Below are 27,886 nucleotides of genomic sequence, written 5' to 3' on the forward strand. Positions count from 1 at the left end.
TCTGAAAGATAACAGTATTAAAAATAGTATTTAAGAAGGAACTGCAGATGCTGGAAAATCGAAGGTACACAAAAAAGCTGGAGAAACTCAGTGGGTGCAGCAGCATCTATGGAGCGAAGGAAATAGGCAACGTTTCTGGCCGAAACCCTTCTTCAGACCTATTTCCTTCGCTCCCTAGTATTAAAAATAGGTTTGACCGATTCACAGAAAGAGACATCAAAAAGATGATCAAACTTTGGTCAAGGAAACAGGTAAAAGAAACTTATTAAAGGGGTTGAAATAGAGATGTGCACTTAAGGAATTCCAGTGTATAATACAAAAGAAAATTAAACTATGGTTGAAGAGGACTCAAAGATTTTAAGAGGCGTGAGAAGAGTGCGGCACTATGGTGCACGGTAGAGTTGCTGCCTTACAGCGCCAGAGACTCGGGTTTGATCCTGACTATGGGTGCTGTTTGTATGGAATTTTTACTTTCTCTGTGTGACCGTCTGGTTTTTCTCACGGTGCTCCGGTGTTCTCCAACACACCAAAGACACACAGGTTTGTAGGTTAATTGGCTTCAGTAAGTTGTAAAATTGTCCCTAATATGTAGGATGGTGTTAGTGTACGAGTATGATCACTGGTTGATGCAGACTCGGTGGGCTGAGGACCTGTTTCCGTGCTGTATCTCTAAAGTCTAAAGATTACGATTAAGGGAGAGGCAAGACCATGGATGAATTAAAAATCAAGAACAATGATTTTTAAATTTTAGATTTTGTTAAAATTGGAAGCAGTATGGATCAGAAAACACGGATGATGAGTGAACAACATTTAGAATATGGGCAAACGAATATTGCATGGGAAAAAGTGTTTGGTAAGTGAAAGATAGGAAGCCAATGAGAACATTAGAATAGTTATATCTGAAGAAAACAAAGGGATAGAAAGGGATTTCAAGGATATTATTGTTAAGTCAGGGTCAGAAAAATGGCAATGATAAAGTATGGGCAAGAGAAAAGATTGTGGGGGCCTTGGCAAGGATCTAGCCACAGGCGAGGTCCCGGAGGATTGGAGAGTGGCCAATGTTTTTCTTTGTTTACGAAGGGAAGTAGAGAGAATCCAGGGAACTATAGGCCGGTGAGCCTCATGTGAGTGGTTGGGGAACTATCGAAGAGAATTCTTCGAGATAGGATTTAATCCCATTTGGAAGAGAATATGTTAATTAGGGATAGCCAGCATGGCCTTGTACAAGGCAGATCGTGTCTCACTAACTTGACAGATTTATTTTGGGGAGGTGACGAAGGAGATGAATGAGGGGAGGGCAGGGCAGTGGATATTGTTTACATGGATTTTAATAAGGATTTTGATAAGGTAGACTGATCCAGAAAATTAAGAAGCATGAGATTCGCGGTGACTTGGTTGTATGGATTCAGAACTGGCTTGCTGAAAGAAGACAGGACCTAGTGGTGGGAGATAGATATTCTAGCCAGAAGCCTGTGACCTGTGGAGTTCCATGGGGATCTGTACTGGGACCTCTGTTGTTTGTGCTGTATATATTAAATTTCTTTATTTATATAGCACATTTTTAGTCAACTTGCATTGACCCCAAAGTGCTTCACATAATTACATCCACACACACAGGCAAAGGTGGGTGAAGTGTCTTGCCCAAGGACACACACAGGCAAAGGTGGGTGAAGTGTCTTGCCCAAGGACACAACGACAGTATGCACTCCAAGCGGGATTCGAACCAGCTACCTTCCGGTTGCCAGCCGAACACTTAGCCCATTGTGCCATCTGTCATCCCAGGTATATAAATAACTTGAATGTAAATGTGGATGGGTTGTTGACTAAGTTTGCTGACAACACCTACATTGAAGGATTTGCAGACAGTGAGAAAGGCTGTCAGAAGATGCAGTGGGATATAGTTTGTCTGCAGAAATGGACGGAGAAATAATGGATGGACTTTAATCGAACAGGTGTGAGGTGTTGCACTTTGGGAGGCTGAACGTATGGGGAGAGTATACAGTTAATGGCAACACCGTTATACAGCATTGATATGCGAAGAGATCAAGATCCATGTTCACAGCTTACTGAAGGTGGCAGCACAAGTAGATAGGGTAAAGAAGGCGTATGGTTTGCTTGCCTTCATTATTAGGGGTATTGGATTTAAGAGTCAGGAAGACATGATGTACACTGTAACTCCATAAGACTTTGGTTAGTTCACACTTGGAGTATTGCATGCAGCTCTGGTCACCCCATTACAGGAAGCATGTGGAGGCTTTGGAGAGGATGCAGAGGAGGGTTATCAAAATGATGTCTACTGTAGATTAGAAGGTTTCAGCTACATGCAGAGTTTCAATAAACAATAAACAGGGGTCGGTGGGGTCGGGGGATGTAATGGAGATTGTTTTTTAGTGGTGAGGGCCTTAATGTGCTGCAGGGATGGTGGTGTTGGCAGATATAATAATTGCGTTTAAAAGGCTTTTGGATAGGCACATGAAAGTACAAGGAATAGAGAGAGATAGATCACATACAGGTGGATGAGATCAATTTAGCTTAGCATCATTTTCGGAACAAACATTGTTGGCTATAGGGCCTGTTCCTGTGCTATACGTTCATACAGTTCACAATAACCAACCTGATCTCCCGGTGGCTCAGCACTTCAACTCCCCCTCCCATTCCAAATCCGACCTTTCTGCCCTGGGCCTCCTCCATGGCCAGAGTGAGCACCACCGTAAATTGGAGGAGCAGCACCTCATATTTTGCTTGGGTATTTTACACCCCTAGTGGTATGAACATTGACTTCTCCAATTTCAGGTAGTCCTTGCTTTCTCCCTCTTTCCCCTCCCCTTCCCAGCTCTCCCCCAGCCCACCGTCTCCGCATCTTCCTTTCTTCTTCCCGCCCCCTCCACCCCTACATTAGTCTGAAGAAGGGTCTCGACCCGAAACATCACCTATTCCTTCGCTCCATAGATGCTGCCTCACCCGCTGAGTTTCTCCAGCTTTTTTATCTAACTTAGTAATGGTTGATATCAGAGACACTGGATGATAATTATTAAGGCACGCTGCCTTGCTTTTCTGTGGCATAGGGATGTTCATTGTATTATTAAAGCAGGTGTGACCTCAGAATGGAGTAGTGGGAAGTTAAAGTTGTGTGTGAATACACCTGCCAGCTGGTCAATGTGAGTTCTGAGGACATGGCTTCTGGAATTAGCAGCTTGTATCAAGGCCAGTGCAGTACCATGTTTGCAAGTAGTTTGACTTGGTTTCAGATGTTGATCGGGCAACATAACTAGTGAGAGTATGGAGAATTCCTGAGGTGATGTTGAGCTTGAAAACATTTAGCTCTATGTACATGTGCAAGCTGATAGGTTTTTGAAAAATTACACGAAGGTTTTGAGACCACATCTGGAGTATTGTGTACAGTTTTGGTCTCCTAATTTGAGGAAGGACATCCTTGTGATTGAGGCAGTGCAGCCACACGAGATTGATCCCTGGGATGGCGGGACTGTCATATGAGGAAAGATTGAAAAGACTAGGCTTGTATTCACTGGAGTTTAGAAGGATGAGGGAGGATCTTATAGAAACATATAAAATTATAATTTTTTTCTTCTACTTCCTTCGCTCCATAGATGCTGCTGCACCCGCTGAGTTTCTCTAGCATTTTTGTGTACCTTAAAATTATAGAAGGACTGGACAAGCTAGATGCAGGAAAAATGTTCCCAATGTGGGGCGAGTCCAGAACCAGGGGCCACAGTCATAGAATAAAGAATAGAATAGAATAGAATAGAGTAGTTTCTTTATTGTCATTGTAACATGAACCATGTACAACGAAATTGTAAAATGTCAGCCAGTCAGTGCACCATTCAAACATTTCTAAAAGCTAACGATACATACAAGGTAAAATATTTAAAAAAGATAAACAACTAAAATAGGGGAGGTCATTTAAGACTGAGGTGAGAAAAAACATTTTCACCCAGAGAGTTGTGAATTTGTGGAATTCTCTGCCACAGAGGGCAGTGGAGGCCAAGTCACTGGATGGATTTAAGAGAGAGTTAGATAGAGCTCTAGGGGCTAGTGGAGTCAAGGGATATGGGGAGAAGGCAGGCACGGGTTATTGATGGGGAACGATCAGCCATGATCACAATGAATGATGGTGCTGGGTCGAAAGGCCAAATGGCCTCCTCCTGCACCTATTTTCAATGTTTCTATGTTTCTATACGTGTAAATTATATTCCACAATTATTGTTACTTGGATTCAAAAGCAAAATTCTAAAGTGCCAGATATTTTGAGATTAAAAACAGAACTGCTGTAAATCTGATGGCAAGCTGAAATAAAGCACAGAGACAGCGTTTCATCAATGATCTTTTAACCCCCATATCCCAAGATTTAACAAAAAATATGATAAACATATTCAACAGCAGTGATTACTACAAGTACAAGGATTTACAAGCTAAATGCTTTTTTAACGTTGTGCTTTATAATTAACATCTCTAGGATGTGTCAGGAGCACAAAGAACTTTCAGCAGAAGATGAATGAAATTCAAGATGCCTTTCACAATAGGAATGGCCAACCTCAGCCAACAGTGGCCGTGCAGCAGAAGAGATTGAGCTGCGATGAGACAGTATTTATTATTTCAAAAGGAGCAAAAACCTTTGATTTTTGCAAAGAAAATAATTTGGTTGCTACTGGTGGACTAGACAAAATTGTTCGACTCTGGAACCCTCATCTCCCCCGGTAAGGAAATGGTAGAGACATGCAATATCATTGGCCCTGTATATTTCCATATGATTTTATATACCTCACAACTGTCATCAAGTTGAAATATATATATATGTTGCAATATGTTCCATAAGTGGTGACTAGGGAGGAAGATGATTCACTATAAATGCTGCATATTCGATCATCTAAAGTAGGGCCCATGAACTACACATTTATGGAAGGATAGACACATTTATAGACACTAGGTGCAGGAGTAGGCCATTTGGCCCTTCGAGCCAGCACCGCCATTCAATGTGATCATGGCTGATCATCCCCAATCAGTACCCCATTCCTGCCTTCTCCTCATATCCCCTGACTCCGCTATTTTTAAGAGCCCTATCCAGCTCTCTCTTAGTTACCCAACCAGATGCAACTAAATTTAAAGTAGCTCTTTCTTCCCAATAACCCTTTCTGGCTTAAGCCCTCCCTTCACCACCTCCAGTTTAAATTCCATTTGGAATATTTTGGATGACCAAGAAACCAAGAAACCAAGAAACCAAGAAAGAAGAAAGCATCCAGAGAACCTGCCTCCACCACCCTCTGAAGCAGAGAATTCCACAGACTCGCCACTCTCTGTGAGAAAAAGTGTTTCCTCGTCTCCGTTCTAAATGGCTTACACCTTATTCTTAAACTGGCCCCTGGTTCTGGACTCCCCCAACATCGGGAACATGTTTCCTGCCTCTAGCGTGTCCAAGCCCTTAACAATCTTATATGTTTCATAAAGACTAATTGTTTCATTTTTATTACTTAAAGTAAATTATGTGTTTGTCATCGCCATAAATTTCAAAGATTCTGAGTGTTTCTCGGATTAGAAGATAGCGAAAGGGAATCTGATATTTAAGAAAAGAAAAGTTACAGAGAAAATGCTGTAATCTGGGGTTAATGAAATGGTGATAGGGCATTAGAGAATACTAATAGCATTGGACAAAATCAACATGAATATACGAAAGGGAAATAATGTTAAACTCATTTGTTAGAGCATTCTGCGGTTGTGACTAGCAGAATAAAAAGAATGGAACCAATAAATCTGGTGTATTTAGTCTTTCAAGAGGTCTTTGTATATGGGGCTACTTTGGAGATTATTAAATAAATTTGAGCACAGAGTAACTAGAGTGGTATGCTGCAGAATTGGACAGAAAAACAGGTTATTTTCTACTTGTGAAGTATTTGGTGCCATGGGGATCAGAGCTGTTCACATAGTTTATCATGGATTTGGATGAGGTTATTATATGAAATGTATGTAAGTCCCTGGTGTTATCAAGTTGGGTGGCAGTGTGAAATCTGGGGTGATCCTGGACATTAAACACTCAGTTAATCCACAAATTCAGCAAGCAATTAGGAAATCAAATGGTATGTTGAAAGAAGATTTAAGTATAGGGGTAGAGACATATTGCTATAAATATGTAGAGCCATGGTAAGACACAGATGAAATAATGGTCTCCCTAGGGCATTCTTGCTTTGACTGAGAATGCTATGAAGATTCAGATACATTCCTGGAATGACATGATTATTTTATGAGGAGAGGTTAAGCAGATTCGGCTTGAATTCTCTTGAGTGTGAAAGATTGAGATATGATCTAATTGAAACTCTTAAGGATCTTAACAAGATGGATGTGGAGGCGATGTTCATCTAGTTGGCTTCTCTTGAACCTGGTGTCATGTGTCTCAACCAAAGGAACCTCTATGAAGCTTTATAACAAAACATTATAAGGAAGTTTACAATGTGATAGATATTGAGGTGCATGTGGGATTAGTCTTGCCTCGGGTTGATACCTTGATCTTTTATTATAGACGACCAATTGGTATGCTACAAGGACACAGTTCACCCGTTATCTTTCTCAATATTGATGAAGGAACTCATAGACTATTTTCAATTGCATTGGACAAGATAATTAAGGTTTGAAAAATGACTCTTTTTTATCTTTAGTATAAATAATCTATAACTTTATTTAGCCCATTCTGAAACTATCCTAAAATATGGGAAGTAAACAAGAACCATGTTTGTCACCAAGAGGATGAAGAAGTTGAACCCTTCTGTGCAATTTTAAAAATTACGCCACATATTAATGGCATAATATTTTGGGTGGATTGACAGTAAATTACCCGTTAGTGTGGGTTAACGGCAAGAAAGCATCAAAGGGGAGCTGGTGATCACATGTGAGAGAGAACAAATTGCAGAGCTACATGGAAATAGAAAGTGAAATGGACAAATGGGATTGGTCTTCTGGGAGATTGTGTTTAGATAAGTATTATAAAATTCAAATAGTTTTTCTGTGTGGGAGCAAAACACCTTTTGAAATTTAGCATCTGCAGTCGTCTACTGAAATTGAGATGTTACTATCATTTTTTTAAGATACTGTGGAATTATGACTGAATTATGACTCAGTTATGTTACTTAATTTAAAAAAAAGTGAAATTACTTCACCCATCAATCCTTTTATATCCCAGATTAAAGACAGATTTATCATCATGAGCTGATGTCTTAAAAAATGTCCAAATATTGTACAGCCCAATAACCCATTTCTATAATTTCTGATGATAGAATAGAAAGAGCAGTCCCAACTCTCTGATTATTTGATCATTATTTCAAAGTCAAGATAAAACATATTAAACTTTCAGTAGGATAAATTACATCGGTCGATGTAACCAGATTTTAAAAATCCCCTGAACATTTTGGCTATTTCATGGTGCTTTAAAGAGATTATTTTAAGTGCCAAATTTAAATTGCCAAATATAATACTTGGGAATAGTTTCAGGATGTTTTATTTAAAACGTTTATTCTTCATATCAGACAGCATCAATTAGCGAACTGGAAACCAACATTTTTTGGTTAGACATGAAATTAATTGGCAACTACAGGAAAGTCAAATAAATTATACTTTTGAATGATACATTCACTGAAGCAATAGCTATGCAGATCAGTTATGGTCCATTGTAAAGTGAAATCTTTTTCCCTTTTACAATATAGACAATAGACAATAGACAACAGGTGCAGGAGTAGGCCATTTAGCCCTTCGAGTCAGCACCGCCATTCAATGTGATCATGGCTGATCATCCCCAATCAGTACCCCGTTCCTGTCTTCTCCCCATATCCCCTGATACCGCTATTTTTAAGAGCCCTATCTAGCTCTCTCTTGAAAGCATCCAGAGAACCCGCCTCCACCACCCTTTGAGGCAGAGAATTCCACAAACTCACCACCCTCTGTGAGAAAAAGTGTTTCCTCGTCTCCGTTCTAAATGGCTTACTCCTTATTCTTAAACTGTGGCCCCTGGTTCTGGACTCCCCCAACATCGGGAACATGTTTCCTGCCTCTAGCGTGTCCAAGCCCTTAACAATCTTTCTTATTACATCTTGGAACTTTTCTCCATAATTTGTGGGTTGAATCATAAGGCACAGTAATATCATTTGCATTGCAACAAGGAAAATAAATGATCAGTTCTCTTTCTCTTCCAACTATTGCCTGATATGCTGAGTTCTTCCCGTATTTCCTGTTTTTGTAATACATTAATTGTTCCCCTGTGCATTGATCAATTCTATTAATCATCTCACTGAATGCTTCTTTAGAAATCATTGAATTTGATGTTGGTATTTAAGGTATGGGATATTGAAGATCAAATATGCCTCGTTACTGTGAAACCTATTACGAGCAAAATCAGTGGGGATCTGGCTGCTTGTTACTATTCTCAAGAACTGAAGGCACTCTATCTTGCAACTGATGCACTTGCACTGCTCCGACTCCAAAGCAGGTAAGCAGTGTACATTGGAATTATTAAGGGCATCAGTACTAGCCATATATTAAATGGACATAAGAAATTGAAATAGATTTCTCCAAGAGATTCAAGATTCAGGAGAGTTTATTGTCTTGTGTCCCAGATAGGACAATTAAATTCTTGCTTGCTTCAGCACAACAGAATATAGAAGGCATGAATACAGAACAGATCAGTGTGTCCATATACCATTGTATAAATATATACACACATGAATAAATAAAACAGATAAAGTGCAAATAAACTGATAATGGGCTATAAATGTACAGAGTTTTGTTTGAGTTGAGTTCAATAGCCTGATGTCTATGGGGAAGTAGCTGTTCCTGAACCTGGACGTTGCAGTCTTCAGGCTCCTGTACCTTTTATATAAAAGTGTAGTAAATTTGATGTCTTAATAGAATAATATACTGAATTTTGGATATAGTCCTTAATTAATTTTGCTAAAAATCAAATGGATTATGTTTCAAGGAAGATTTGTATGGGTAATGTAGATTAATGGATTTTATGGTATTTTATCTGCAGTGAGGAACAGAATAAAGGTGTATCACACAATGAACCGGTTCTATGCTGTCTTTACAATAAGTTAATGAGACAAATAGTCACTTGCTGTGAAGAATCTGTAAGTAAGCAAACCATTTTAATGAGAATGTGTTGATCCAGCGGTTCCTGTGATCAACTACAGGTTGAACACAGATTTTCAGGCAACTGATGGCATTATAAACTGAATGTGAATGGAATGACCTGCCAACCCAACCCCGGCACCCACGTCTCCCTGGCTGTTTTCTGACCCCACTCCCAAGTCACAAGGTGCACCAGCGAGCCCCGCTCACCTCCTGCTGTTTCTTGCTGTCAGCAGCGGCTATGTCCGCATCCCGCTTGGGCACGGCCATCTGCTTCTCCCATCGCTCTGCCCAGATGGCTCCCCCCCACTCCCCATCCTTCCCCCTCAGCTGCCACTGTCACCCCCAACTTCTCCCCCGGAGTCGCCAACATACTCCACCTTGGTGAGAGGGGAGGGAGACAGAGCACGTGCTGCCAGTTGCTGCGGCCTGAACAAAGCGCATCCTATGGGGCGCTACAACGTGAGCCACAACAACAGGCATGTGACCCGGTGAAGAAGGGTTCGCTGGTGCAGACCAGTGGAGTCTGTGCATAGTTTTAAAATGAAACGGCACCAAGTGCTGGAGTAACTCGGCCAACTGAATCATAGAAAATAGGTGCAGGAGGAGGCCATTCGGCCCTTCGAGCCAGCACCGCCATTCAATGTGATCATGGCTGATCGTCCCCTATCAATAACCCATGCCTGCCTTCTCCCCATATCCCTCGACTCCACTAGCCACTAGAGCTCTATCTAACTCTTGCTCAAATCCATCCAGTGACTTGGCCTCCACTGCCCTCTGTGGCAGGGAATTCCACAAATTCACAACTCTCTGGGTGAAAAAGTTTTTTCTCACCTCAGTCTTAAATTACCTCCCCTTTATTCTAAGACTGTGGCCCCTGGTTCTGGACTCGCCCAACACTGGGAACATTTTCCCGGCTCCTAGCTTGTCCAGTCCTTTTTTATAATTTTATATGTTTCTATAAGATATCCCCTCATCCTTCTAAACTCCAGTGAATACAGCCTAGTCTTTTCAATCTTTCCTCATATGACAGTCCCGTAATCCCAGGGATCAATCTCGTGAACCTACGCTGCACTGCCTCAATCACAAGGATGTCCTTCCTCAAATTAGGAGACCAAAACTGTACACAATACTCCAGATGTGGTCTCACCAGAGCCCTATACAACTGCAGAAGAACCTCTTTACTCCTATACTGAAATCCTCTTGTTATGAATCAGTCTGAGGAAGGGTCCCAATGGCACCTATCAATGTTTTCCAAAGATCCTGACTTGCTGAATTACTCCAGCACTTTGTGTCCTTTTGCCTATTAACCATCATCTGCAGTCAATGACGATAACAGACACCACTCTGGTCCGTTTACAGTAAATCCTCACTATAAAGAACATTCTGTTTACAATTTATATATTTGTTACCGCTTCTGGCATTTCATGGTGCTTTAGAGACACGGGTGGGGTGTCTAATGAGGGCCAGGGCTGTGTTGTCATTTCATTGTCATGTGACCTCTGTATGCCTAGAAAAATGGATAATCCAGAAAGGCTCTGGAACCGAAGGTGCCGGAAAATCTGTGTTCAACCAGTATATATTGATGCTGACATTGTTTAATTTATACTTTTATATTTTCCTTCTGATCCATTGCGTATCCAAGTACTTAAAGTATAATGCGTTTACTTCCATTTTCTATGGGTCTGCAATTTTCAGTTGGTGTTGGAAAAATCCTCCACCCATCCACCCAATTCTCTATAAACTACTCTCCCCACATGCCCAGCAACTCCCTTGATCTTCCTGACACCCATGTACGTTTACAGTAGCCAATTAACCTTCCAGCATATCTTTGGGATGTGAAAAAACCCCATAGCATTCAGAAGAAACCCATATGGGCGCAAGAAGAACTCTAACATACAGTACCCTGCATCAGGATCGAAACAGGTTTGATGAAACTGCATCAGTGGCAGCCCAATTTCATTAACACAATGGCCACCAAACATCATAGAGCTATGATCTTTGATTGCCACTAATCTGGTCTGTAACAAAGATCCTATAGCGGAGCAAGATGGATCACTCCTGCTAAATGCAATGGGCTGACGTGTAGTACGCAACGGAACGGAACGGAACGTGGGCCTTATTTTCATCCATTTCCATAACCGAACCGGACCCGACCCGACCCGACCCGACTCGCAGTGTAATCAACGTTGCGGGGGAACAGTTTGTGTTTATAAATTAAAATTCTGAAAATGAGGAGAAGATTTTTACCAAATAACTTTTATTTTTACGAGGATGTTTCCGTAACCGGCTTCCGTCTCCGCACTAGTATCCTATGGGATCTATGGTGCGGAGACGGAAGCCGGTTACGGAAATGGGGCCGAAAATTACCCGTGAATCTGCCCATGACCGTACTACGTCTTTTTCGTCGAGTGGGCCATCTTGCTCGCTACAGGATCTTTGGTCTGTAAGGCACTGAGCTTTGCACTGCATTATGGGTGTAACGGGCATCACGTGATGTATCCTGTACAATCCCATTTCATCCAACGGAAATGCTTAAACAACTGGCTATGTCCACTGTTAATAAATTAAAATATATTATTGCAAAACATGTGATTTTAGAAACATAGAAACATAGAAAATATGTGCAGGAGTAGGCCATTCGGCCCTTCGAGCCTGCACCACCATTCAATATGATCATGACTGATCATCCAACTCAGTATCCCGTACCTGCCTTCTCTCCATACCCCCTGATCCCTTTAGCCACAAGGGTCACATCTAACTCCCTCTTAAATATAGCCAATGAACTGGCCTCAACTACGGGAGAGAATTTTTACAATACACCTTCTGCGGGAGAGAATTCCACAGATTCACCACTCTCTGTGTGAAAAATGTTTTCCTCATCTCGGTCCTAAAAGATTTCCCGTTTATCCTTAAACTGTGACCCCTTGTTCTGGACTTCCCCAACATCGGGAACAATCTTCCTGCATCTAGCCTGTCCAACCCCTTAAGAATTTTGTACGTTTCTATAAGATCCCCCCTCAATCTTCTAAATTCTAGCGAGTACAAACCGAGTCTATCCAGTCTTTCTTCATATGAAAGTCCTGACATCCCAGGAATCAGTCTGGTGAACCTTCTCTGTACTCCCTCTATGGCAAGAATGTCTTTCCTCAGATTAGGAGACCAAAACTGTACGCAATACTCCAAGTGTGGTCTCACCAAGACCCTGTACAACTGCAGTAGAACCTCCCTGCTCCTATACTCAAATCCTTTTGCTATGAATGCTAACATACCATTCGCCTTCTTCACTGCCTGCTGCAACGGCATGCCTACTTTTAATGACTGGTGTACCATGACACCCAGGTCTCGTTGCTTCTCCCCCTTTCCTAATCGGCCACCATTCAGATAATAATCTACTTTCCTGTTTTTGCCACCAAAGTGGATAACCTCACATTTATCCACATTATACTGCACTATTTTGTTCTCATTGATTCTCTAGGTGGGGAATCAACAGAGATTCCCAAGTCATTTTCAACTTTATCTTTGACAATTTCACCATCATTCTTGGAGTACTTTTCTTTCTCGCTATGTGCAGTATTTTACACATCTGCATTTATTTCTGTCCATCATAATTCTGCTATTTATCCACATCTGTAATTTCTAAGCTGTCTCTACTTCCTCTTCCTGTTTGACCAATGTACATTGTGTTTCTGAATCCAAATAATTTTAATCATTTAGGAACAGTAGTGATTTGAAAGCTACTGTTCCAGCCTTTGCTTTCTCCCATTGCCCATCATTGACCCTTACAGCTGCACTATTGAAATCATTGCTTCCATTTTTTCAGCTAGTTTCCTACAAATTCCTTGGGTTTAGCTTGAATCTCAGCCACCTGATGTTTTGTAAGTCTGGGCATTATGTATTTGTCGGGCTTGTTCAAAATCATTTGGTCATATAGGATTTTTTGATTTTGGAATCCATGTTAAAAGTGTTAATTAAGTTAATATCAAGTTTCTTACAATACATCAAATTAGTTTATTATGTAGAATTGACACAGGACTCATTTATCAGTGGTTGCTTGTCACCATTTGTCAATGTTGGTGCCTGGGTACCAGATTAGCTTGCTTCCAATCTTTGATAGTTTGCCAGCATCCTGTCATATAACATTTGGAAATAAATGCCATCTGGAAATGTCTATTTTATTGGAATATTCATCTTTGCCCTCCGTTTCAAATCCTTTTCGAGGTCTTGTCATCACTTTGACCATCTTCTCTCTGATGTGGTTTACTGGAGTGTTTTAATATCCTTATCCTATATTTGTTTTCTTCTGTACGTGTCTGAAATGTGTGCCTCCATTGTCTTGTATTTATGCCGATATAAATCCTCAGCTGTTGTTTTCTCATTTACTGTCTTAGTTTATTGTTAATCCATTTACATTAAGTTTACTGGTTTTGGAAATTCAGTATTATTACACTTATAAGCTAGTTCAATAAATCTGCCACGTAATTGTAAGCAGAACTTGAAATTTCAATTTTTACCATTTTTAATTGTAATCACTTCTCTAAGCCATTAAACTGATGACAAAGCAAAAGCAGGATTATATATTGATCAGATCTGTACATTGCTTGTTCCATTAAAGACTTTCACTCTATAATAAACATACATAAATATTAAGAGTTGAAGGACTTCCAAGGTTCTTATGATTTATATGTTCCTTTACTTGTTCACTGAGGTTGTGAAAGTGTGGGATTTGGATACTGGCTCCCCTGTACTCGAATTCACCACAGCTCATGGAGATGCTGCAATCACATGCATGACTTTTGACATCAGTGAAAGAAGGTACACCTTAACAGATTTAAATGCTTCTATAGTGGATTTGCCAATATGTTTGAGCAAATACCAATTATGGAGTGGGTAAGAGGTTGTCATATGAAGAAATCTTCAGGGATAGATCTCCAGGTATATCTCGCAGCAGAATTGGCAACATAAGATATCTACGTTTTTGCATTTCCTGCATATTCGGAAGCTCAGTAGTAATCAATTCCACCGTACACTCTGTGGACCATGGGTGGTATGTTCTTGTGATGTCATGGAAGAGAGCTTTACCCAGCCTTGTCTTTGACAACACATCCTTCCAAGTAGCAAGCCTCTCTCCTGTTAATTGTTGTCTAGATCCTCCTCACTAAAGCCACCTTCACCCTTGCCTTTTGAGTTTGACTCTTCACAATGGTTGATACATCCTACAAATTGCTTATTTTCCTTCTACTTATTGATCTTTCTCATCTTTCATTTTGTTTGTTTTCCTCCCCTCCGATTTTCCATTCTATGTCACTTGATTATTAATCATCCCACTGCTTTTAATTGCCATCAAGAGTTCCCTTTCCTTTATCCTTCATGATTGTTGGCTTCCTATTGCAAATGCCACTAGTGACCATCTCAAACAGACATGCAACCACTTCCTTTGGTATTCAACAGCATTACCTTTCCTGTATATATTATCACCAACATCTTTGGAGGTTCACCATTGACCAGAAACCTAACTGGGTCAGGCACATTATAGTAGCTACAAGAAAAAAATGAAGATTTGTATTCTGTGGTGAGCAATTTGGTTTGTAACTACCCAAACTGTTTATTGTTCGCCGGTTATGTAGCCAATAATTGAATATTCTCTGTTTGCTATGTGTCCCATCAACAAAATGCAAGAAACACATCCAGAGCTACAGACGCTCATCCTGGAGATTAATTTTCCCCACTGATGTTACATATGGCTGCAATCAATACCGTCTTTTAAATATTTAAGAAAGAACTGCAGATGCTGGAAAATCGAAGGTACACAAAAATGCTGGAGAAATTCAGCGGGTGCAGCAGCATCTATGGAGCATAGGAAATAGGCAACCCGAAACGTTGCCTATTTCCTTCGCTCCATAGATGCTGCTGCACCCGCTGAGCTTCTCCAGCATTTTTGTGTACCTTCGATTTTTGACTACCTCCGTCTTTTAAATATGCTGTAGTACTTTGCCAAGGTGGGTCCTGCAGATCTTCTCAACATTAGAACTCTGCGACATAGAGAAATAAGAGTTGCAACAGGATGGAAAGCTCCAATCACGTATCATTCTTCATGTAAATATATCTTCAATTTTTAATCATTACTGGGTCAAAATTTTGTGACTCCATCCCTAACAATAATGTGAGAGTAACTTCACCATAAGGACTGGAGTGGTTCAAGCAGGGAGGATATCAACTTATCAAGAGCATTTAGGGATGGACATTAATTTGTATTTTGCTGGTAAAACTCATGTTGTGTTAGAGAATTAAAAAATCTGATATGCATTAATAATAAAACCATTGAGATCAAATGTTTTCCCATTTTTCAGTTGTGCTTTTACTGACTCTCATATTTTAGAAAAGAGCATTGTCATGTTTCAGTGATTTCTACATACAAATTGGTTGCACATTGATCTCACTGTATCTTCTGTCCCACTTTTTATACAACACATATTAGAATTTCCAATCCAGTAAGGACATTAATTGTGAACTATATTTTTAATGTTGTCTAAGCTCGTTTTAATGACATGACTTTGAAATTCTAATCAGATTGAATTCATGATAGTGGCATTGCTCAAGAAAACATGAGCTTAGTTTATTATCGTGTACAGCAGGGTGCAATGAGATTCCTTGTTCACATGAAACTTACAGAATAAACAAATTACATACACTAAGGAACAATAATAAATGTAATAATGAAGAGCACAAAACAAGATTGTTAAGGGCTTGGACACACTAGAGGCAGGAAAAATGTTCCCAATGTTGGGGAGTCCAGAACCAGGGGCCACAGTTTAAGAATAAGGAGTAAGCCATTTAGAACGGTGATGAGAAAACACTTTTTCTCACAGAGAGTGGTGAGTCTGTGGAATTCTTTGCCCCAGAGGGCGGTGGAGGCAGGTTCTCTGGATGCTTTCAAGGAAGAGCTAGATAGGGCTCTTAAAAATAGCGGAGCCAGGTGATATGGGGAGAAGGCAGGAACGGGGTACTGATTGGGGATGATCAGCCATGATCACATTGAATGGCGGTGCTGGCTCGAAGGGCCGAATGGCCTACTCGTGCACCTATTGTCTATTGTCTATTGTCCAGAACAGAATGCTACAAGATTGTAATGCAATCTGAAGTACTGCAACATATATTAAAGTACAATAATGGAATAACCAAGTGAGGTAGAGTTCAGAGTAAGAGTACATGTGAGCCCCTCTGGAAAGGAGCTGTGAGAAAGATGATTGGTTCAGGAGTCTAATAGCAGTGAGGAAGTTGCTGTTCTGAAGTCTGAACATCAAACTATCAACGTCTTGTATCTTCTCTCAGAAGTGGAAGAGAGAAAAGAGAATGGCCAGGGTTGCAAGCATCCTTGATGCTGGGCTTCCAGTTTTCCTGTGGCAATGCACCGTGAAGATGGACTGGATGGAAAGGAGTGAAAAGCCTGTGACGGATTGGGCTGTGTTCACCATTCACTGCAGGTTCAGGCAGTCATTAGCAGGGCAGTTGCCATCATTGATATGCATCCCGTCAGAATACTTTATACAGTACAGAATAGTTTATATAGTACATAACACTATAGAAATTTGGAAACATTCTGGTGGATATGCTGAATCTGTTCAGATACCTAAGAAAGTAAATATGCTGTGCTTTCTTGATCATTACATCAATGTGAAGGTGTAGGTTGCTGGTAAGATGGATGTTTAGGAATGAAGCTGTCTACTTGTGGATGTGTAAAGGGTGATATATATATATATATTTTAAAATATTTTTATTAGAAGCATATACATATAATAGCCAAGACACGATTTGCCTACCAATTACATATATACAAAGCTTCTATTTTTTATTTAAAATTTTTTGAAAGATAGAACTATAGAGAGAAAAGAAATAAGAAAAACAAGGGGAAACTATAAACTAATAGAGAGGGGAGGGAAAAAACAAAGGAGATTACCAATAACACAATTTTGGAGATAGGTCTGTAGATTATAAGGTGTAATTATTCAACCAGTCCTGGATTCAAGTTTCAGTCCAGCTTCCGTGTTGAACCAGTTTACCCTTTTAGAAAATCAATAAATGGAGACCATATTCTAGCAAATAATTCTGATTTGTCAATTAAGGCAAGTCTAAATTTTTTTCAAGTGTAAGGTCTCAGACATTTCCGTAATCCACATTTTAATTGTGGGGATTGTTGGATTTTTCCAAAATTTTAATATTAAAAGGGGTGATATTTAAATGTTTTTAAAAATATACTGTAGAATGTTACGCGCATTATCTAATCAGAAGGAAACTTTAAAAAAGGAAATTCAGGTGGGATATGTTTAGGTACCTTACCCACTTTGAATGAATCCATTAAATGTGGCATTCACTGTAAGTGCCTTGCTTAATGACGAGTGGGTCACATAGAAAAACAACAACAGTGTTCTGTGGACTACATCTTTCATTAATTAAATATTTGTGAACATTGTATAAAAGGTCATCAATTGGATCATTACACTATTCCATTGATTGATGTGTTCCAATTGCCTGTTGCATATTTTAAGATTCACAACATTCTCTCCTTCTAGGCTGATAACAGGTAGCAGAGATGGAAGTGTGAAGAAGTGGAACTATCAGAATGGGCAATGTATACAGACTTTGAAACAAGGTAACATTGACAATTAGTGCTAGATTTCTAATTTTGCACATCAGAAACTATCAACTAATTTGATCATTTGATCTTTCAGTTGGGAATAGGACTGAAGAAGTTACTGACTGCATTTACACTGAAATATTTAAAAATGGGTAAGTGCACGCTATATAATTTATTTGTCAAACAATACGAAATGCTTTCTGAACATAACCCATATATTTCCACATCTTTCTTGCTGATTATCATAGATATATCATATCTGTTGGTTGGGACAAAAGAATCAATGTTTTCCCGGTATGTACAAGTAAGAATTATAGCTCATATTTATATTCAATTAAACTTTTTCTTAAACCGAGACGGACTGCGTTGGTATAAGTTGTATACATAATTGTTTGAAATGTTTCTGTTCTGACCCAATTCATGCTTTCTTTTCTAGGATATTCAAGATAATTGTGATACTCAGTACCCATTACTCCACTGGGAGAAGGAGACTGTAAGAACTGGTTACATTACCTATTCTATATAAGATTCTGAAGTTTGTAATTATTTGTTATTATCTTCACCAGGACCAATTAATAAGAATTGCCCAGAAAGTGAGAGAAAATGTAGCCAATTATTATGATGCGAAATTCACAAAGAATCCAACATTCATGCAATATTTCCTAAAATAATTGGCAAATCAAACTGCAGCCAAATTAAAAATCACTGAATGTAAACTATAACCAGTGCTTCTGTAAATAAAATGGTACCAGTATGCATATCGTTTCTTGCTTTTGGCATCCACGGTGGATCATCACCCTATAAACTGCTTAAGCTGTTAAGGGTCTGACAGCAAATTTAATTAATACATTTTATTTTTTAATCATGTCTGGTCTACTTCTCCCTCTCAACCCCATTCTCCTGTCTTCTCCCCTTAAGTACTTAAGTAATCTTTATAAGTCTTGTAACTTTGTATAAAATGAACAATTCTCAGAATTTGAAATTCTAGTTTTAAACAACAAAACACACAATAAACACAAATTAACATCCACCACAGTGAGTTCACCAGGCACCTCCTCACTGTGATGGAGGCAAAATCTTAAAGTTACTGTCTCTTCCTTCCTCGTTCTCCCTCTGCGCTGAGGCGATACCACACCGGGCGATGGTAGTCAGTCCCGCGGCTCAACCGAGCTCCGCGAACGGGCCGGTTCAAGCTCCGTGGCCCGGGGTGGTCAAAGCTGCCGCCCTCCAGTCCAGCGGACGCAACTGTTGCCGCGGGAGCTCCGGAAAACAGGCACCAGCCTGTGACCTGCGAGCTCCCGACGATGTCGTCCACTGGCCTGCGGCCGAGCCCCGGATTCAGGTCGTCGCCGCCAGGACGCCGTCTCAGCCCCGAGTCGTGCCGCTGACACCAGAGCACCGTCTCAGCCCCGAGCCGTGCCACCCTCATCGGAGCGCCGTCTCAGCCCCGAGCCGGGCCGCCCTCACCGGAGTGGACTGGATTGTAATGCCTCTTCAAGGAAATAATGAAATTAGGTTTAAGTAAACTGATTCAGAACAAAGCGTAGTAGTACATATTTTGAAAACAGGAGATAAAACTATGGGCAGTAGAATTAAATAGATGTTATAGAGAAAGGTGGACCAATTTGTAGAATAAGGGGGGAATTTTCTCATCTAGGCACTGTTAGAGCATGGCTGTTTATTTTGAGAAATGCAAGCATTCTTTACAAATTCACATGGATAATGAGTGAGTTGGTTTTGTTCTGATACTAATTGGTGAGCTCTTTGCAAAGATATTACTAATCATAGTGCCGGTGGTAGTAGAAGCAGTAGTACTAGCAATAGTCGGTGGAAGTAGTCAAAGATAAGATTTTGCCATATTGAACCATTAAGCCGTAATGTAATAGTGTTTTTTCTCAATCTGTATGAGTAGTTTAAATGATTTTAATTTCTTGTTCACCTATTTGAATGATTACAGGAAAATGGCCACAAGGATGACATTTTGTCTGTAGTTCTGTGTGCTGCCAATCTATTGGCCACATCAAGTTATGATGGTGAAATTATTATCTGGAATTTCATTTCTGGTTTCATTTCCTGTCGCCTACTTTCTCCAACCAACACAAACTTTCAGGAATTGTCAGGTGCAGTATTTGAATTACTTTGAGATGATTTGGAGAATGTGTTTCAGTTTCTCATTGGCAACTTTTGTTGAATAAATGAAAGAGGATTGAACCATTTGGGGATCCAGGCAAAATTCCTTGAAAAGATATTTCCACACATTTACATATTGTGTGGAAAAGACAACGTTTCGGGCCGAAACGTTGCCTTTTTCCTTCGCTCCATAGATGCTGCTGCACCCGCTGAGTTTCTCCAGCTTTTTTGTGTACCTTCGATTTTCCAGCATCTGCAGTTCCTTCTTAAACAAATTCCTTGAAAAGATAGTGGTTTCAGAAATTTAAAATATATTTTTTAATTGAATTAGAATGTAAATGTGTGGAAATACGTGTTTTATCATGAACTGAAAAGAATATTTAACACCATCTCTGTCGCTGTGTTGCAGATATACTATTTCAAAGGAATGTTGCATTTTATTTTCATGAGGCTTTAAAGCTTATACTGTATGGAGGCCATTTGGTCGAACATAACTGTGTTGGCTAACACAAGAAACTGCAGATGCAGGAATCTTGAGCAAAACACAAAGTGCTGGAGGAACTCCGCAGGTCAGGCAGCATCTGTGGAGGGAATGGACAGGCGATGTTTCGAGTCTGAAGAAGGTTTCCAGCCCGAACCGTCAACTGTCCGTGCCCTCCACAGATGCTGCCGAACCCGCTGAGCTCTATGAGCACCTTGTTGGCTGTTTTACTGGAGCAATACAAAATTAATTCCATCTCTCTCATAGTCTTTTACATTATGCCTATCACCTCTCCTCTGCTTCAAATAATGATTCAGTTATTCAACGTTCAGCATTCAGAGCTCTAGCCTTGCCTCTGGATCGGAGTTGTTTTTACTGGACCTCTTGGTCTCCAGTTACCCCAGATGAGGCAGCTGCCACATTTTGTAGATTTCACACATTTCACAGCTACAATCACATGATATAGGTTCTGAACTAAAGAGAAACCTCTTCTTGATTGTCAGATCCTCGTCTTGATCCCAATATAATAAACACACTTCAAGGACACTGAACATAAACGCTTTGTTTTATTCGTCCTCCATTCCCTTCAGCTGTTAAATATTCCCTCGGCGTGATATTTGACTCAGCATTGAAATTTGACAAACAAGTCAATGCAGTGGTAACAGCTAGCTTCTTCCAGCTTCGGACGATAGCTAAAATTGATGACCCCGAAAAGATCATCCACACATTTATCTCCTCCCGCCTCGATTACTGCAACTCCCTCTTCACTGGCATCAGCCAATCTTCCCTGTCCCGCCTGCAATTGGTCCAAAACTCCGCAGCGAGACTCCTGACGGGCACCCGAAAAAGGGACCACATCACCCCGATCCTGGCCTCTCTCCACTGGCTCCCTGTGCGGTTCCGAATACATTTCAAGATCCTTCTCTATGTTTACAAAGCCCTTAACGGGCTTGCCCCCACCTACATCAAAAGTCTGCTTACCCACCACACCACCTCCAGGTCCCTCAGATCGGCCGACTTGGGGTTACTGAACATCCCACGGTCTAGGCATAAGCTCAGGGGCGACCGTGCCTTTGCGGTTGCAGCTCCTAGACTGTGGAACAGCATCCCCCTTCCCATCAGAACTGCCCCCTCCATCGACTCCTTTAAGTCAAGACTTAAAACTCATCTTTACTCTCAAGCCTCTCTTCATGTCCTCTGAATGAGGGCTATATGTATGTATTTATGTATGTACGTAATCTATGAACCAATGTTGTATAACGTTAGTACCTCCACCAATGTAAAGCACTTTGGCCAACGAGAGTTGTTTTTTAAATGTGCTATAGAAATAAAAGTGACTTGACAAAGGTGATTGTGAAAGTGTTTCTTGAAAATGCCAATTTAGCGCATTGTGTGGGCACTTTCTGTACAGTACACTATACTAGCTTACATATTTATACCTGCGACCAAGGGCACTTGGATTGGCTCAGATCTGAATGTTCAAGAGGTGATATTTAGCACACTTGGTATTATGGTTCTACATATGTTATCTGGAAGTTGCATTAACTCAAAATGCTGTCAGTGGACAGAGATTCCTCAGGGTAGTGCCCTCCAATGACTCAAATTACTTTATCGATGACCACATGTGAATCATTAAAGTCAGACGTAGGGATGTTTACAGCTGACTGCAAAATGTTCTGCACCATTTGTGACTACTCAGGTGATGAAGCAGTCTCCCGCAACCAAATGAATAACCACCTGGGCAATATCCAGGTCTGGGTTGGTAGGTGAAATGTAACACAAATGCCAGGCAATAACAATATCCAATGAGAAAAAATTCAGCTTTCATCCTCTGACATTCAATGACATTACCATCAATGAATCCCCCGCTATTAAGATCCTCGGACGAGAAACTGAACTGAGGAGCCATATACATAATGTGTAGGAAGGAACTGCAGATGCTGGTTTACACCAAAGAGAGACACAAAATGCTGGAATAACTCAGCGAGACAAGCAGCATCTCTGGATAGATGGAATGGGTGACGTTTCGGTCTGAAGAATGAAGTCTGAAGAAGGATCTCGACCCGAGACGTCACCACTTTCTTATATCCAGAGATGCTGCCTGACCCTCTGAGTTTGTCCAGCATTTTGTGTCTATCTTAGCCATATACATAATATGGTTACAAGAATAGGTCTGAGGCTAAGAATACTGCAGCAAGTAACTCACCTCGTAACTTCCCAATTCTTGTCCACCATCCACAAGACTTAAGTCAGGAGTATGATGGAATACTCTCCACTTGACTGGATGAATGCAGCCTCAACAATACTCCTAGAACATAGCAGCCTGCACAATAAACATCAATCCACAACAACTCCACCACCAGCAGATAGTGCCTTCAGAGAGTGGTGAGGACAGCGGAAAAAATCATTGGGACTTCTCTTCCTTCAATCATGGACATGGGGTACAAGCGCTGTCTGATTAGAGCTAAGGGCATTACCAGAGCCCCCACACACCCACAATTCGGACTGTTTATACTGCTTAACTCTGGGAGGAGGTACCGCAGCATGAAGAGCGGGACAACCAGGTTCTGCAACAGCTTCATCCCCCAGGCCATAAGATTACTGAACAATCAACAAAACCGAGGCTAGAACTTTTTAAATATCGACACTTTAAAAAAAAAACTTTTTATATATATTTATTTTACAGAACCATGCACATGAGGCATTTTTTATGGACGCACCTAGCACTTTTACTTTTACTATTTACCTGATTGGAGAGTCAAATGCAACGAAATTTCGTTCAAGGTGCACTGTGTCTAGGTGTATATCTGAATGACAATAAAGTTTTCATTCATTCATTCATTCAGATAATAGCAGCAGTTTTACAGGATGCACTAAAGAAACTCACTAAAATTCCTGAGACAGCACTGTCCAAACCCACAAACGTTACCAGCTAGAACAACAAGGGCAGCAGAAGCATGGGAACACCACCATTTGGAAATTGCCTTCCAAGCCACACACCATCCTGGCGTGGAAATATATCACAGTTCCTTCACCGTTGCTGGGACAAAATTCTGGAACTCTGTAATTTGTGGGAATACCCGTTCAAAATGCACCGTTCAAGAAGACAGCTCACTAGCGCCTCCTCCAGGGCAAGAAAATGCTGGGATATCACATCTTAAAATCACCTCTGGCAACTCTTCCCGTTAGTGCATCTAAACTTTGTGGCTTGCTAGTTGAATAATAAGAAATTGTGTGTAATCAATTATTTTTTGTTTCTTTGCAGATGAGGACTTGAGTATTAATAAGTTGTTGTGCATTAGTTCACGGGCGCCATGCGAGAAAACATCAGCAACATTGGTTGCGAGTGGACCTAGAGGTAAAGAGCAACATTAACTGGATATTGTTATATATCACTAGTTCCTATAACTGTTTATTTCAGTTAATGTTTGTCTTGTCGTGTTACTACACTTATCCAATCCACTGCATAACGCATAACGCAAGGATGAGAGGGAATCTCATTGAAACATATAAGATTGTTAAGGGCTTGGACACGCTAGAGGCAGGAAACATGTTCCCGATGTTGGGGGAATCCAGAACCAGGGGCCAGTTTAAGAATAAGGGGTAAGCCATTTAAAATGGAGACGAGGAAACACTTTTTCTCACAGAGAGTGGTGAGTCTGTGGAATTCTCTGCCTCAGAGGGCAGTGGAGGCAGGTTCTCTGGATGCTTTCTAGAAAGGGCTCTTAAAAATAGCGGAGTCAGGGGATATGGGGAGAAGGCAGGAACGGGGTACTGATTGGGGATGATCAGCCATGATCATATTGAATGGCGGTGCTGGCTCGAAGGGCCGAATGGCCTGCTCCTGCACCTATTGTCTATTGTCTATTGTTCTGGCACATGGGTTGAAGACCTTGAGATCTTGCAGGGTTTTGGGAGGAGGGGGAAGGTAAGTAGGGCTTGTCTCCCCGCAGTCACTTTCAGTTGTTCTATTGTTGTTCTACCCCCACTTCTGCATGAGGGCTTTGCTCCGTCCGTTCTGTGTTGTGAGGCGGTTGAGGCAGAGCCCGACTGGCCATGTCTCTTTCACTCCCAATGGAAGGGACTCGTTGGGTATAGTGTCAGTGTGTGTGTGGGGTTTTCATTGTAGGTGTGTCACCCAAACATCTATCCTACAGGTGTGGGCGGGGGTTATCATTCAGGGGTTGAACTGCATGTAGGAAGCTATTTCTGGATTTTCACCTCTTTGGTGCCTGGACGTGTTGGAAGAGTGGGTGATGAGGTCATCCTCCTGTTTAGTGTGTTCCACTTTTGAGGAGACTGCTCTTTTGATTGGAGGGGGTGCAATACCACACTGGAGGTACAGGTCGTCAACTCGTGTGGGTTTGAGGCAACCAGAGATAGTTCTGCATGCTGCGTTTAGCACCGGATCCAACTTCTTGGTTTGTGAAGAACGTCCCCAGACTGGGCAGGCATATTCGGCTGCTGAATAGCACAGTGCAAGGACAATAGACAATAGGTGCAGGAGTAGGCCATTTGGCCCCTCGAGCCAGCACCGCCATTCAATGTGATCATGGCTGATCATCCTCAATCAGTACCCCGTTCCTGCCTTCTCCCCATATCCCCTGACTCCGCTATTTTTAAGAACCCTATCTAGCTCTCTCTTGAAAGCATCCAGAGAACCGTCCTCCACCGCCCTCTGAGGCAGAGAATTCCACAGACGTCTCTGTTCTAAATGGCTTACTCATTATTCTTAAACTGTGGCCCCTGGTTCTGGACTCCCCCAACATCGGGAACATGTTTCCTGCCTCTAGCGTGTCCAAGCCCTTAACAATCTTATATGTTTCAATGAGATATCCTCTCATCCTTCTAAACTCCAGAGTGTACAAGCCCAGCCGCTCCATTCTCTCAGCATATGACAGTCCTGCCATCCCGGGAATTAACCTTGTAAACCTACGCTGCACTCCCTCAATAGCAAGATAGCAAGGGCAGTACTCTGGATGGTTCTTGGAGCAGATCCCCATTTAGAGTTGGTCAGCTTTCTCAGGATGTTGTTTCTGGCTCCTATCTTTGCTTTTGTCTTGATAACATGGTCTTTGTTGCTTAGGGTGCAGTCCAGCGTAACTCCTAGGTATATGGGTTTGGCTGAGTAGGCTAGACTCTAGCCATACCAGTGAACAGTTAATTTGCAGTTCGCATCACGTTTCTCGAGGTGGAAGGCGCTAATTTGTGTTTTGTCTGGGTTTGCCCGTAAATGGTTTAGGGCATAGTAGTTGGTAAGGCCGTCTAACGCTTCTCAAGTTCTGCGATGGACTGACACTGAGATGTGATACAGTGGTCATCAGCATTCAGGAGGCTCCTGGTGCTTGGGTGGATGGGTTGGTCGTTGGTGTAAATGTTGAAAAGCAGAGGGGCAAGAACACTGCCTTGAGGAAACCCATTCTTTTGTCTGCACCATCTGCTGCGATCACCCCTGAGGTCTACAAGGGAGCGTCTATTCTCCAGCATGTTTTGGATCAGAGCTGTCAGGTTTGCATCCTTTGTGATCTTGGATAGCTTTTGCACAAGTATTCGATGGTTCTCTGTATATAAGCTGCTGACAGGTCTACAGAAGCGGCACCAGTAATAAGTCCTTTCTCGTATTCATCCTCAATGAATTGGGTCAGATTCAGGAGCTGGCTTGTTCAGTTAATAAAATCAGTATTGTTTATTTAATTGATTTGTATAATAGTTATTTAGAAAAATCTGATTTATCGTCACTAAGTGAAATATTCCTATTTAGGTTGTAACTTAGAATAGCCCATGGTCATTTTCACATTTTTGTGGTTAAAACTGAAATTTTGTTTTGCAGAATAAATTCATCATGAAGTGTAACCTTTCTAAATGTGCCATTTCTCTGCTTCGGGGTTGGAATTTGATGTTTCTTCCTCCATTTTTGACCAGCAGCATTAACTCTTTTTAAAAAGTAACAGGGTACTCAGAGATGAGGAGAAAAGTACCTTTACCCAGTCGCCTCACAATTAGAATGAAAATACAGAGTACCTTTATTAGTGGCTTTAGAAATTGCTGAGGCATTAGTGGTGATTTTTTAAGAATCACTAGAGTCAGGAGTGGTTCCAGAGGATTGTAAAATTGCAAATGTTACTCCGCTGTTCAAGAAGGGAGCGAAGCGAAAAGGAAGAAACTATAGGCCGGTTAGCCTTATTTGAAAGGTTCAAAGGTCAGTTTATTGTCACATGTACCAATTAAACTTAAATTACCATACCGTCATACTATATAAAAAGCAACAAGACACACAACTACATAAAAGTTAACATAAAGATCCACCACAGTGGATTCCCACATTCCCCATTGTGATGGAAGGCAATAAAGTCCAATCTTCTTCCTCCTCTATTCTCCCGCGGTCGGGGCAGTCGAACTATCCGCAGTCGGGGTGATCGAAGCTCACGCTACCGGCGGTCGATGCCCCCGTGTTTGGGGCAATCAAAGCCCCCGGCGATTGGGGCGGTCGAAGCTCCTGCGGCTTGGAGATCCCGAAGTCGGTCCCTAACCAGGGACCACCAGCTCTACGATGTTAAAGTCCGCAGGCTCCTGCGGTTGGAGCTCTGAGGTCGATCCCTGACAGGGATCACCAGCTCCACGATGGTAAGTCCACAGGCTCCCACAGTTGGAGCTCCCGAAGTTGGTCTCCAACCGAGCCCGCCAACTCCTCGGTTAGACTGCAGTGCGGGTGGAGATACGATACGGAAAAAAAATCGCATCTCCCTCGAGGTAAGAGATTTTAAAAAGTTTCAGTGGTGGGCGGCGCGACTCTTGTCAGCAGCGGCCTCTGCAGTCCGTCTGTCTTTTTATTGTTTTCTGTCTTGTTCTATGTAGTTTTTATTGTTTTTTTGTCAGGGTATGTGTGTGGGGGTGGGGTGGGGGAACTTCAAGGTCTTTCCCCTGCACGGGAGACCCGACCTTTTCTTTGTCGGGTCTCCGTTGTCGTTGGGGCTGCAACGTGGAGCGGCCTCCAACAGGGATGACCTGGGACTCCAGTCGCGGAGCTGCGGATTTACTCACCATCACGGGGCTGGCCGAGTCCGGAGCGGGTGGAGCTGTGGTGGAGCGCTACTGTGACCCGACACCCGGAGATTCGGAAGCTCCTACCGCAGGTCTGTGGACAGTAATACCGGGAGCCCGCGGGTCCCTGGTGGGAGACCGCTTTTCGGGGCTTCCGCAACGGCGACTTCTCCCGCCCGAGTTGCGGGGTTGAAGATTACCTGGAGCGGGGCCTTACATCACCGCCCCGCGCGGCTTGGAATGGCCGCGGGACTTTGTGAGCGCCCGCCGGGGCTCCAACACCAAGAGCCCGCCGGGGCTCCAACACCAAGACCCGTTGCGTGGCCTTGCATCACCTGGCGTGGCTTTAATGGTTGCGGGACATTTAACATCGCCCGCCGGGGGCTTTGACTCTGTCTTTGACTCTGACATGGGGGGGAGAGGGGAGTGCAGGGGAGAGATATGTTTAAGTTTTGCCTTCCATCACAGTGAGG

The 27,886-nt window shown here is 41.8% G+C and overlaps 1 protein-coding gene across 1 annotated transcript in view; it reads left to right on the forward strand.

Moving 5' to 3' along the window:
- Positions 1-23,308, forward strand: part of LOC116984909 — a 37,546-nt gene extending 14,238 nt beyond the window's left edge. Inside the window, exons 9-19 of the mRNA XM_033043198.1 lie at positions 752-853; positions 4,475-4,715; positions 6,530-6,635; positions 8,334-8,485; positions 9,029-9,125; positions 13,835-13,941; positions 17,697-17,776; positions 17,856-17,913; positions 18,010-18,055; positions 18,198-18,254; positions 23,219-23,308. Coding sequence (XP_032899089.1) covers positions 752-853; positions 4,475-4,715; positions 6,530-6,635; positions 8,334-8,485; positions 9,029-9,125; positions 13,835-13,941; positions 17,697-17,776; positions 17,856-17,913; positions 18,010-18,055; positions 18,198-18,254; positions 23,219-23,308 — 1,136 coding nt within the window. The remainder of the gene's footprint in view (positions 1-751; positions 854-4,474; positions 4,716-6,529; positions 6,636-8,333; positions 8,486-9,028; positions 9,126-13,834; positions 13,942-17,696; positions 17,777-17,855; positions 17,914-18,009; positions 18,056-18,197; positions 18,255-23,218) is intronic.
- Positions 23,309-27,886: the final 4,578 nt, after the last annotated feature.

The sequence above is a fragment of the Amblyraja radiata genome, chromosome 1 (genome assembly GCF_010909765.2).
Source record: "Amblyraja radiata isolate CabotCenter1 chromosome 1, sAmbRad1.1.pri, whole genome shotgun sequence".
In the NCBI taxonomy this organism is placed as follows: domain Eukaryota; kingdom Metazoa; phylum Chordata; class Chondrichthyes; order Rajiformes; family Rajidae; genus Amblyraja; species Amblyraja radiata.